We start from the raw sequence: 12,931 nt of genomic DNA on the forward strand, positions 1-12,931 counted from the left end.
ACCCCAATGTTTATAGCAGCACTTTCAACAATAGCCAAATTATGGAAAGAGCCTAAATGTCCATCAACTGATGAATGGATAAAGAAGTTGTGGTTTATATATACAATGGAATACTATTTGGCAATGAGAAAGAATGAAATCTGGCCTTTTGTAGCAACGTGGATGGAACCAGAGAGTGTTATGCTAAGTGAAATAAGTCAGGCAGAGAAAGACAGATACCATATGTTTTTACTCTTATGTGGATCCTGAGAAACTTAACAGAAGACCATGGGGGAGGGGAAGGGGGTAAAAAAACTTAGGGAGGGAGGCAAACCATAAGAGACTCTTAAAAACTGAGAATAAACTGAGGGTTGATGGGGGTGGGAAGGAGGGGAGGGTTGGTGATGGGCATTGAGGAGGGCACCTGTTGGGATGAGCACTGGGTGTTGTATGGAAACCAATTTGACAATAAATTTCATACTAAAAAAAAAAAAAGCAAATACGCTTTTGCCTAACTCTTCCAGGTCTAGAAATCTGTGCTAAGAAGACAATTTGACAAATGTCTAAAGCATATATGCAAGGATGTTTATCACAGCATTTATTGTTGGCACAAAAATAGAACAGTGTAACAGTGGGTATAGGTTAAACAAAATGTCACATCCTGCAATGTGAATGTGTGTGTCCTCTCAAAATGCATATGCAGAGGCCTAATTCCCAATGGGATGGAAGGTGGCAGTGAGGCCTTTAGGATGGATTATTAGGTCATGAGGGAGAGCACTCATGAAGCCCCCTTTAACCAGGAAGAGACTATAGTGCTTTTATAAAAGAGACCCCACAGAGATCCACTGCCCCTCTTCCGTATGAGGTTACATCGAGAAGACTGCCCTCAAGGAGCCAGGAAGCGGGCCCTCACCAGATACTGAATCTGCAGGTGCCTGAACCTTGGACTTCTCAGCCTCCATAACTGGGAGACATAAATATTTATTATTTACAAGACACCCAGTCTATGGCATTTTGTGATGGCAGCCTGAAATGAACTCAGACACATCCATACAATGAAATGCCGCCAATAAGATTGAGACATAAATATATACTTATTAACATGTAAAGATATGTGTAATATACTGTGGAGACTATTTAAAGCTAGTTATAGACTACATAACAAAATAACATGCTTATTATATGTATGTATTAGCTTGGACTGCCATAACAAAATACCATAGACCAGGTGGCTTACACAACAGAAATTTATTTTCTCACAGTTCTGGAGGCTAAAGTCCTAGGTTAGGGTGCCAGCAAGGTCAGTGCCTGGTAAAGACTCTTGTCTTGCAGCAGACAAACTGCCTTCCTGTTATGTGCTCACACGGTGAGGGAGTTAGGGCTCTCTTACTCTTCCCGTAAGGCCACAGCCTTATCAAATTAAGCCCTCACCTTTATGACTTCATTTAACTTAATATTTCCTAAAGACCCTCATCTCCAGATTCATCACATTGGGGGTCAGGGCTTTGACATATGGATTTTGGGAGTCCAACTGAATCCAGAGAAACTCACAACAATTATATTTTCTTATGAACAATGCTGTACTTGGATGAAATTCTGGAAGGTTTTGCCTCAAAATGTTTAAATTGGTGGGTTACGTCTATGTACCGAACACAGCATGCTTGGTTTCTACAATAAATGTTAATTACCTGTGTAAAATTTCATAAATATTAATAAAATAGTACATTTTAATAAAGCATTGGGGGAAAGGTACAGTAGTCTTTCAGGCTGGTCTCACTGGCTGTGCTCACAGAAAGCAGCATCAACAGAGCAGGGCAATCTCAAGACACAGGAAATGGATCCAGGAATCAGAGCAGACAGTTCCTTGAAAACACCTCCAATTTACTAATGTGATCTAAATAGGCAACAAAGCCCACAGGGCATCATTAGGAAGGATATTCGAAATAAAATGGAAAACACAGCCTACCCAAAGCCACATTGCAGCGATCGGACTCAGAACCAAGGCAGTGTTCCAGAAGGCAGCCACGCAGCTTTCTGCTTTCTTACACCTCAAGACAGTTCTCACAATGCAAGAAAAAAATTATGAGGGAACACCTAAAATAAGCAAGATCCAGCCTGTACTTTCCCCACTGCCTCAAGCTGACAGGTATCAGACCATGTTTCACTTATCACCTGTGGCAGATTCACCAGTTCTCTCCCCTTACCTCTCCCCTCCCTCCCCACCCATCCCCCACCTCGAAACAGACACACAGACATGCACAAGGAGGACTGCAGGCTCTTAGGAGCACACATCACCCTCAACTCCTTTCTCTGTGCACAGTACACATGACAAATCAGAGGATTTTCATAGCCAGTAGGCGTTTTCTGTTAGGAAGTACTGGTTAGCCTGGGAAGACCACAGCGGTCTGGTGAAATTCTGTACCATTACAAAGGCTGAGAACATGTTGAAGACATGTAGCAAATCTTATAATAAAAGAACCATGGGAAACTTCACACCTTTAAGGAGGTAAGAAAAAAATTAAATATTAATTTACAATGGGTAAAATTGTCACTTATTATCCAGTCATGTCACAAAAGAAATCGAAGACAGGAAGTTTGTTTTCTCCCCTTGTGGCTTCCAGCAGTTTGCCTTCATGGCCACTCTCTAGGAGGCTGCTGACAGGACCCTAGCTGCTGTCGCGGTTATAACTGAGCGATTTCTTCCACTTCACTAGTAACTGGCAAAAAGAGAGCATGGTACAGAATAATCCCACGGCTCCTCCGTTCTTCCACAGACATGTTAAGAGAATATTATATTGGGGCATCTGGGTGGCTCAGTCGGTTAAACGTCTGACTTAGGCTCAGGTCATGATCTCGCAGTTTGTGGGTTCGAGCCCCGCGTCTGGCTCTGTGCTGACAGCTCAGAGCCTGGAGCCTGTTTCCGATTCTTTGTCTCCTTCTCTCTCTGCCCCTCCCCCACTTGTGCTCTATCTCTATCAAAAATAAATAAATGTAAAAAAAATTTTTTTAAGAGAATATTATATTATATTATAATAAGTTATTGAGTAAAACAGGTCAAGTTCTAGCCATAAGACTGTGCCCATCACAAACCCTCACAGACAGGTGTATTGTGTCACCTCACACTGCCCCTTGTCACAGAAGGGGCCTGGGCTGAGCTAGGCCTTCATGTCCTCGGACAGTGCCCTTGTGCCTTCTGTCGGCCTCTCCCTGATGGGGACGTGAGCTTCCTCGTCACTTCTGTACACTCAGCGCTCAGCACAAAGGAGCATTCAAGGTTGTGTCTGGAATGAGCTGAACTAATCCATTCAGTTACTTAGAAAAGGAGAACGTTAGGAAAAATCTATATTCAGTTATAGAGACTGCCCCAACTCAGTCTTGGCCCTCCACTGTGGTAGGATTACTAGTCAAAATTTAAGGGTGGTACGGTCGAAATTCAGTCCCCAGAGGCCAGATGAGCCACTTCCCAGTGTCCTACCCACCATGGGGCTGATTCATGCCATTTAGATATAAAAAGAGCCTTCCTGTACAAGATCACACAGCTGCAGCCTTGCAAAGTTAAAGTCTGCACTAGAGACATCTGATTTTTGCTTCAGAGCCAACTTTAATGATGATAAAAATGCTTTTTCTTCACCACAAAGTTCTCTATTAGCTTATTACACTCTGCCTGTTGTAAAAGGATTTAAAGTGATTTATATAAATACATATAAAATAAGACAAAAAGTATTTAATAAGCACATGAGAAAGAGCAGATGGTGATAAAACAGTCATATAGGAAAATAAGGAGCAAAGTTTAAGGGCTAAAAAAAAAAAACCATTTTGAAAGAGCCTATGTATCGGTCGCAGGTTTGGGACTAAGCTTTCTTTTACCAGGCAACTGAAGAGGTGGCTGAGATCAGTTACATGAATCTTAATGTACATAAAATACGAAGTTCCTCAGGAAGAGCACAACCATTCAGAGTATGAACAGAAGAAATTTACTTCATAATTTACCTCATGAAAAGAACACTAAAAAATAGAAATCATTATGCTAATAGCTAACAATTAGCACTAACTTATATATAAAACACTGTCTTAAGGGCTCTAGACATACTCATTTAATAATCCCATGAGGTAGGAATTATGATTATCTGCATTTCATTAAATGCAGATTTATTTCATTATTCATTAATAGTGAAAATGAGGAACCGAGCAGTTAAGTAAATTGCCCGAGGTCACCAGCTAGCAAATGTGGACTGGGGATTCAGGCCCTGCAGGCTGGCTCCAGAGTCCCACTCTTCACCACCACACCAGTGCCTCCGCCTCATCCAAAATCAACTGAGCAATGCCCTCAACAAAACCCTTGTAGTAGACGTCACTTTCGTAAGGATGTTTCTCATGCTGCCCTTCCGTTTGGCCAAGAGAAAAACACAAAGCTTTGCTCTGTAGCAGCAATTCCACTGAGGCCAGAATGAGGCAATCCATCCATGTGGGTTTCTGACACATGGGCAGATATCTGGAAAATGTAGAGTCTCTCGAAGAATGGGTGGCCTCAAGCCCTTCTGGCTAATCCTCATGAACATTATTACTTCTCCTCCACAAGATCTGGTGCACAGTGAGTGGCCAGGATGGGGGTTATACCTGAGAAGCAGGTGAAATCCAGCTCAGACCTGCTGACAGTTCAGGCACAGCCACAGGCTGGACAAGTCTCTTGAGCTGAAGGAAGGACAGATACCCTACTAACTAAGGCTGAGGAGCCAACAGGCCCACATCTGCCTGAAGAGCGGGTCTGCCCTGCCCTTGCCCGGAGGGGGCTCAAAGGAACACCATCAGGCAGGGCTCCCCTAAGAAAGGGTTTGGCCGGCTCAAAGCAAAGGAGGAAAAGGCCCTCACATGCCTGTGTCATAGGACAGGTCTCAACAGAGATGGTCTGGGTACTGCCCAAAGACGGTGTCATCAATTGTCAGTCGTGACCACAGCAAACCCATGGAATGTTCGGCTTTGAACCACAGAGTTTCTTGATGTGGCTTCAGGACAGGAGGGTTGAAAAGTATCACTCTAGGGCAGATTACTGAAAATGAGCCAGTTATTGTTTGGGGAACGCTACAAAAATTTTTGATAAAAGACGTTGGCTTTAGGATAAGTGATCATAACCTGACTTCTCAACAGCTTCTCCAAGCTCAAGTTCAGGACCATTAAAAACATTTCATTAGAATTCACTCATTAACTAAGCACTCAACTACATATCAGACACTGTTCTTGCTGTTGGGGCAGAACAGCAAATAAAACAGACAAAAATCCCAGCTATCCGAAAGCTTACTCTTTTTTTTTTTAATATTTATTTATTTTGGGGAGAGCACAAGTGGGAAAGGGGCAGAGAGAGGGGGACAGAGGATCCAAAGTGAGTCATCGAGCAGAGAGCCCGATGTGAGCTCAAACTCACAAACTGAGAGATCATAACCTGAGGCAAAGTTAGACGCGCAAATGACTGAGCCAGCCAGGTCCCCCCAAAAGCTTATTCTTCTTGTAAGTCTGATAAGCAACACTTAACTGCTAACTACTCTTACTATACTTGACTAACAGTGTCAGGTGGAGATAAATAATGAAGAGACCATGGCAAAGAATCAGAGGAGGGTGCCCTGCAGGGGCTACAAGATTATACTGGTGGCCAAGGAAGCCTCACTTAGAAGGGGAAATCAGAGCGAGCCCTGCAGGAGGCCAGGGATGAACCGGGCAAACGCCTGGCTGGAGAGGTCTAGGTGAGAACAGCAAGGCATCCCGAAAAGCCAGCGGGAAGTGTGGAATGAGGAGAGAGTGAGAAGAAAATGGGGGTCTCCGGGAGCAAGCAGGGGGCAGCAGGTGGGTAGGGGCAGACCCCGAGGGCACAGGAAGGATTCTGGATCTGCCTCTGAGTAGAGAAGCGACCACTGGACCTTCCTTTTCAAAGCAGCACTGTTGGCCGACTGAGGAGAGGCCACGGGGTCAAGGACAGAAGCAGGGAGAGCAGTTTGGAGGGAGAGGGTGCATCTTTCCACCCGCAGCACCTTAGCCCCACACACGCACAGCCACGCCTTTCTCGGTCTGCAGGTACAGGCGACCGTGGCAGGCAGGAGCACCTGACCCAACACACAGGAGCAGTGCTTCACAATCCAGCCCCCGAGTGCTGACAGAGCCCCCGGCTGGTTATTACTCCCTCGTGCAACCAAGGAAAAAGGAAAACAAGCAGAGTCTCTTGAAGATGGCTTAACCCAAGACAAGTCAGCGCGACCGAAGGGAGGAGAAGCAGGGGGAGTGGGGGAGGTGGGGCCCTTACTGGCCAAGCAGTCCCAGGGCTGTCGGGGTTGGGGATTACAGCTCATGGAGCAGACTCTGTAATGGGCCAGTCCTTCCAATCTCGAATCCCAGTTGTTCTCCAACGCATATTCCAAAATACATTAGGGTTTAAAATATTTAACAGTTAATACATCCACTTCAGTTCCATGCCCACACATAATACTGCCTTCCAAAATGCATATGATGCCCAAATGATGCCCTCCTGCCCTTCCTCCCAAGGGCTTTGAGAGCTAATGTCACATAAGACCCTCCACAAGATGAGAGGCTGGGCGACCTGATCTGATCCCGGGGTGCAAATGGCCTGCCGGCACCCCCTCCCCGCGTCAGATGGCAGCCTAACGACCAGGAACAGCTTTGGGGTTTCCACGCACCTCGCCCTCGCCTTACTGAGTGGCTGCTGGCCAGACACACACACACAGAGACTCCCACGTGTGTTATTCTCACTCGTTTCAACAAAAAACTGTGATAAGAACAGAAGGGAAAATGGCAAGGCCTCCTGAGGGTGGAGGAGACCAGCATGCAGCCTCCTCATGAGCCTGGTATTTGTGAGAAGGCCCCAGAGAGGCACACCCATCTGTGACCTGTCACCTCCTCATGCGTTGTACCCGGGAGAAAAGAACACCGAAGTGTCACCTAAGCTTCCTGTTAACTCTCAAGAGCCTTCACCCAAAGACAGTATAAATAGTCAGATTTAAAATAATAAAACTGTAAACATTTCTCTCGCACCCATTACAGTTTTCTTTTAAGCTCCCTTTCAATGTCTCCCAGAATGGAAGGACCAACCACAGGCCATTAGTAAGAAAATTTCGCCAGGGAAAAGACTAAGATGTAAAGGAACTGAATAATTCACTATCACTGGTAGAGGTTCAATATACAGTGCCCTAAATACACACTTTGCCACGCATTATTTCTGAGACTACACCGAGAACGTGTAAGCTCATAAAGCTAACTTAGAAAACTAATCTGTAATCAATTACCGTACTCCAGCTTCTCTCTCTGTATGCATTTAAGCTCTGATGAATGCAGGGCATTCTCGCACATACAAACAGGCACCTCATAATTAAACTTAAGGCCACTTAATTACCCATTTACACACCCAGGCTACAGATACACAAGCACACTGAAGTAAATAAATACATTTGCTTTATAAGTAAAGACAAGTTTATTCTAACACCACCAAACTCCTTGTTAATTAAGCAAGACAGCATTTACCAGACAGGAGGAGATCAATAATTCTGAGTCTTCTTTTGTCCAATTGTATGCTGTATATTCAAGGGCATTATTCTCTCCTTGCTGTTTGCACATATAAGCACAGTTTCTTTCAAACACGGTGCGGATGCCTTTAAACAGAATTACACTAGTCGTGCAACCCATCCCCAAGGTGTAGATGTTCAGATTTCTAGCAATCTCTACTCCATCTCGACATCATCTTCCTTGGCTCTTCTGAGCAGGCTCCCACTGTACCATCCTCATGACAGGCAGTTGCCGGCACCAGAACAGAAGGGAAGCTCCGAGCTGTTGCACTAGAATCTGCTCCTGCCCAACTGCCTGACAAAAAAAAAAAAAAAAAAAACACGGGCTCCGAGTGTCAAACAGGAGGGGTGGTGCAAAAACCAGATGACACACCTCGGATGCACCAAAATCTTTAAGGTATCGTTTTTTTTCCAGTAGATTGCTTCCCTGTTAATACCAAAGAACAAATAAGCAGGAGATTTACATGTGGTTAACTGGGAAACTGCCGGCTCCTGTGGATTTGCTTAGGATTGTTCGGAATCTCAGAACCTGCCCAAAATGAAAAAAATGGTGCCAGACAGCCACCCTGCTGCAGATGCTGCTGGAAGGCACAAAGAATGTTCATCTGCTGCAAGGAATCACTCTCCCAGAATGCTTAGCCCAGCATCTATATTAGCAAACATCTCTTTCCTTGACCTAAATATGCTGTTTGTTTAATCCTGCATCCGTGAGGAACAGAGAAGCAAAAGGAAAAAAAAAAAAGCCCAAAAATGAGAGAAATCACTAAGATGACTGCTGCTATGGAAACATGTGTAAGCCCACTTCAAACAACCTTTTGCATGTGTGGGTAACAGCTTGCTGACAGCAAATCACAAGGGAACACAAAATTGCTGTGTCAATCTTGACTTCTGCCCACTTCCACTCTGCTAGAGAGAGGACTAGCAACTTTGCACTGCTTGATACGATTCTCCCATCTCTGGTACCCAAAGACGCAAATGAGAATGTGCATAGAGTCACCTGATCGGGCTGGACATACACCTTCTGAAGCAGCACTCTAATATGCGACGGTACATACACACGGAAGTCCCACAGTCAACAGGGTTATTATCTGGGGTGCATAAATTAATCCAGGTCCCTGCACTGCAGAATGAACTGGCTAACACTATACTACCGTGTGTGTGTCTTCGGCGATGGTGAATAGGGAAACTTGTCACTGATAAAATACTAAATTGACCCTTGCATTCCCCTTCTGAAAACTGAAAAGTAAATTATGTAAAAAGACTATGATGAACTAACAGGAAAACCCCTCCCACCTACAATATGTATCTAGAAAAAAGTTACTGCTCTTTTAAGATCTGTTCTGAATTCTTCCTTATTTCACAAGGCAACAGATGGTTTTCATTTTCTATCTACAGATTTCAAAGTTAGAGTGAATTATAATGACTGAGTACCTACTGGTTGGTAACAGAGACCAGTGTAATGTAATAAAAGCAGATCTTTAGAGAATACTATGTGGTCACATAATCTCAAAATTTCTGTTTTTTATGGTTAGTTTACCTATTAGACCTCACAGATAAGCAAAAATCTAGGCTTCTTCTTTCTCCTGCATTTTTATGCAAGCTTTCTCGAACAGCCACAGAGATCAAAGGAGTAAAGATACTGGCCACATGAAAAAAAAACAAAAACAAAACACCAGAGTAACTATACATGGTCTAGAGCATTCAGCTTCAGAATTGCAATTCTGTTAAAACAGAGCTACCATGTTCAAGATTACACCCAAGTCCTGACATCAGAACAGCCAAGTCTTCATGTGACATCACAATGCTGGCAGATAAATAACATGAAAACTCATCTACACAGAAACTGAATATTGTGGACTATAAAACCCTCAACACATGGGTTAAATTACCTATCTTGAGAATTCCAAATGCTCACCATCAATCTTAACTTCTATACTGCAAGGAAAACAATTTAAAAAATAAAGTGAATATAAATAAAGTGAATATAAATAAAGATGATACCTAGAAATTTAAAATTAAATTATTATTGTTACTACCTATTTTAGACATCCTGGGTGCAGAAGCCAGGGAATATTATTTGAGATACAAAAGATTATGCTTGAACTTTACAAAGGATTATAAATGATAACCAAGCAAATTTTAAAGCTGCTGGTATGTTCTATTTGAATTACTTTAAAAACTCCTAAGTTAATATTTAAAACAAGGGGACAGAATGGAACAACTTCCCAACAATCATTCAGAGGAAAAAGAAATATTTCTTAGGGACCAACTAATAGGCATTTAAGCAACTTGTATTAATTTTAAATATTAATCATTTTCCAACCAACAAAATCAGTGGGCAAGAAAAACAACAGAAAATATTTAGAGCAAAGGGTTCAACAAGGCTAAAAATGAGTTTCATGCTGATAGAAGCATGACAAAATGAATCATTCAAATGTGATGTTGGTTTCACTGATTTTTCTGCATCAGAGTGATCTTGGATTAGTCTCAAAGGATAATTACCATGAATTCCATCAGAGGACACACAGATGGTGGCAACCAGTTCAGCCACCTATGAAGTATGCGTTTCAACTTGGAGATCACATTTGCTCTCTCGTCTTTAAATGTGACTTCTAATTTTCACAATTCCCAAGACTGAAAGTCTGCCCCTGACTCCGTCTCGAGTCCCAAGCCCATGTCTTCCTCCCCTGCTGACAATGACACCCGACTCTCCTAGCACCACCTCACCCTCAAATGTTCCAAATCAATCATCTTTTAGTATGACACCCTGGGATGGTATGTCGGCACAATGACAGATTTTTAAGCCATAGGAAGGAATGAAGTAGTGATTTAGGCTACAATATGGATGAACCTGGAAAATGTTATGCAGAGTGAAAAAAGCCAGTCACAAAAGACCTCCTATCGTAGGCTTCTATTTAAATGAAATGTCTAGAAGAGGCGAATCCGTAGAGAACGAAAGTAGATGAGTGGGTGCCAGGGAATGGGGAGTGATTGCTAATGGGCACAGAACTTCTTTTAGGAGAAAAAAAAAATGTTCAGATATTGGACAGTGTTTCTAACATATACACTGTCTGCGAATATACTAAAAACCACTGGATTGAACACTTTATACAGGTGAGTTCTATGGTTTGTGAATGTAATAAAGAGCCTGACTCCACTATTGGTCTTTTACTACCGACAGCTTTAAGCCTCCCTGCTCTTTTCCCCCTTCTGTCCCACATCTGGACAAACTTGAAAGGAGGTTCCAGGTGGCTCCTTCCTGTGGTCCCAGCAGGAAATTCAAACCCCTCAGGAACCCTCACCCTGGCCCCACCCGCTAACCGCCACAAAAACCCCAAACCAGGCTCAGGACCTGCTTGGGAGCTGCCCTGCTCTCCTCAGAGAGCTCATTACATGAGTAATAAACCTCTTGACACCCTTCTCCTGAGTGCGGTGTCATTAGTGTCAACATCCAAAGCAAATTTGGGGTGTGAGGGGGCCGGGGGAGGGTCCATCCTCTTTCTGTGGAATGGCCCCAACAGTGACATATATCTCAATAAAGCTGTTACTAAAAATAGGAGAGGGGAAGGAGATAACATCTACTCTGCCCACCCTGGAAGGTTGTCAAGTTCAAATAAAATAATAGGTGAGAACTCAACCAAGAAATTGCTGTAAACACGTCAGTAACTATTGTTTTATACTGCACAAAAGACTTACTGTGTAGCTCGAAACAGCCACCTTGCTTAATGAATTTACAACTTCGGAATGTTGCTCTGGCCCGAATGCAGGGAATACAGGAATACAGAAGCCAGGGACCAGGGAGTGCCTGGGGCTGCCCTCCGCGCGTACATTTTTTTCCTTCTTTTTTTTTTTAATTTGAGAGAGAGAGAGAGAGAGAGAGAGCAAGCGTGCATGGGGGAGAGGGACAGAGGGAGGGAGAGAGGGAGAGAGAGAGAGAGAAAGAGAAAAAGAGATAGAGAATCTGAAGCAGATTCCACACTCAGTGCAGAGCCTTATGCAGGGCTCGATCCCCTGACTCTGGGATCATGACCTGAGCCATAATCAAGAGTCAGCTGCTCACTAACTGAACTACCCAGGTGTCCCAGGGGGTGCATTTTAACCTAGGAAAGGAGCTCCAGCCTGTACAAACCACCAGGAAACCTGTACAAACAGTAAGTTCAGGTAAGACGTGCTGCCCCACTCGGCAATCACAGCTAATCTCAGCCATTTGGCCACAGAGACCACAGCAAGCAAGTCTCAAGCTCTGAGCTCCATCCAAAAGAATATCCATCTAGAACTGCTGTTCCCATGTGCAAGCCTCTCCTTGCCAACAGCCTTTGTGTTGAAATACGTTCTAAAGGTCGGGTTAGTTTGACAAGTAGATTTACTTCATACTCTCTCAGAAAACTGTGCATAAAGAAGAATTTTAAATAACACCAAAAACATCAGGAACTACAAGCTAGAATTAATATCATATCTCAAACAGATAGAAGTCTTCTACCTCGGTCAGACCTTGGGCCCTACCTTACGAGGAGACCAGGAAGGGAGGGAAACTCTGTCCATTCTGCAGTGGCTAAAATGAAGATCTCATGTAATGATAATACATCACACTCTATCTAACTGCCATTACAGTGGCCAAGTCCATAAGAAGAGGTAATCTTCATCCCTGACAGTCCATACTACATTTCTCATTGCAGTGAATTCTGCTGAACAAAGAAACCGTATGTAAGTTGGCCTATTACTCCTTATTCATTTTATATTCAACAGTATAATCAAAGTTAAGTAGTGTGTCTAGCATAGGGCCTAGTATATACCACATGCTCGATAAATGGTGGTCTCCTCCACATTTGCCCCAGATTAAAGTTTTTTCTTCCCCGTTATACAGTGAGATAGTTCTTCTAAAAATACAAGCACTTCTTACACAAAACTCGGGCATATGAGAATTTAAGATCTAATAAATTCAAACTACAAATTCTTTATATTGGTAAAATATGACTCAAAGACAGAAAGGGAGTGTCAGGGAACAAGAAAAGGGAGTTAAGATAGTGAAGAAGTGGAGGTTTTAGCAATGATCATTAGAAAAAGTTTGTTGTTTTTTTAAGTAAGGGAAATCAAGGAATCTTTATTACATAAGGACCTTTTTAAAAATAAGGAAAAGGTGAACTCTCCAACCATTGTGTATTTCAGGAACATAAACCTCAAAATTGTGGGAAAGAAGGTAGACTTACAGCATATCTAAATTTATCCATCATTTATCATCCCCATCTCCAAAACACACAGAAGACCCACTATCAGTCACCGTGGGATGAACAAAGACAGCAGGTGGGCCTCACGGCCAATGGCACAGACAGGAGTTTTAGACCCTCAAAGAGCTCAGTGAAACAAACTAATTTTGGTAAAAATGTATCTCT

General features: G+C 43.2%; 1 protein-coding gene across 17 annotated transcripts in view; it reads right to left on the reverse strand.

The window, feature by feature from the left end:
• DOCK9 (dedicator of cytokinesis 9) overlaps positions 1–12,931 on the reverse strand; it is a 291,625-nt gene that overhangs the window by 214,898 nt on the left and 63,796 nt on the right. For 8 of the 17 annotated variants that reach the window (XM_043582221.1, XM_043582145.1, XM_043582118.1 and 5 more), the window contains exon 1: positions 7,501–7,823. The exons of 5 other annotated variants lie outside the window; for them this stretch is intronic. In XM_043582221.1, coding sequence (XP_043438156.1) covers positions 7,501–7,662 — 162 coding nt within the window. In that variant the 5' untranslated portion in view covers positions 7,663–7,823. Of the gene's footprint in view, positions 1–7,500; positions 7,825–12,931 lie in introns of those variants that run through there. 4 more of the 17 variants (XM_043582236.1, XM_043582227.1, XM_043582197.1 and 1 more) reach the window with 2 other exon arrangements.

The sequence above is a fragment of the Prionailurus bengalensis genome, chromosome A1 (assembly GCF_016509475.1).
Source record: "Prionailurus bengalensis isolate Pbe53 chromosome A1, Fcat_Pben_1.1_paternal_pri, whole genome shotgun sequence".
Classification (NCBI taxonomy): Eukaryota; Metazoa; Chordata; class Mammalia; order Carnivora; family Felidae; genus Prionailurus; species Prionailurus bengalensis.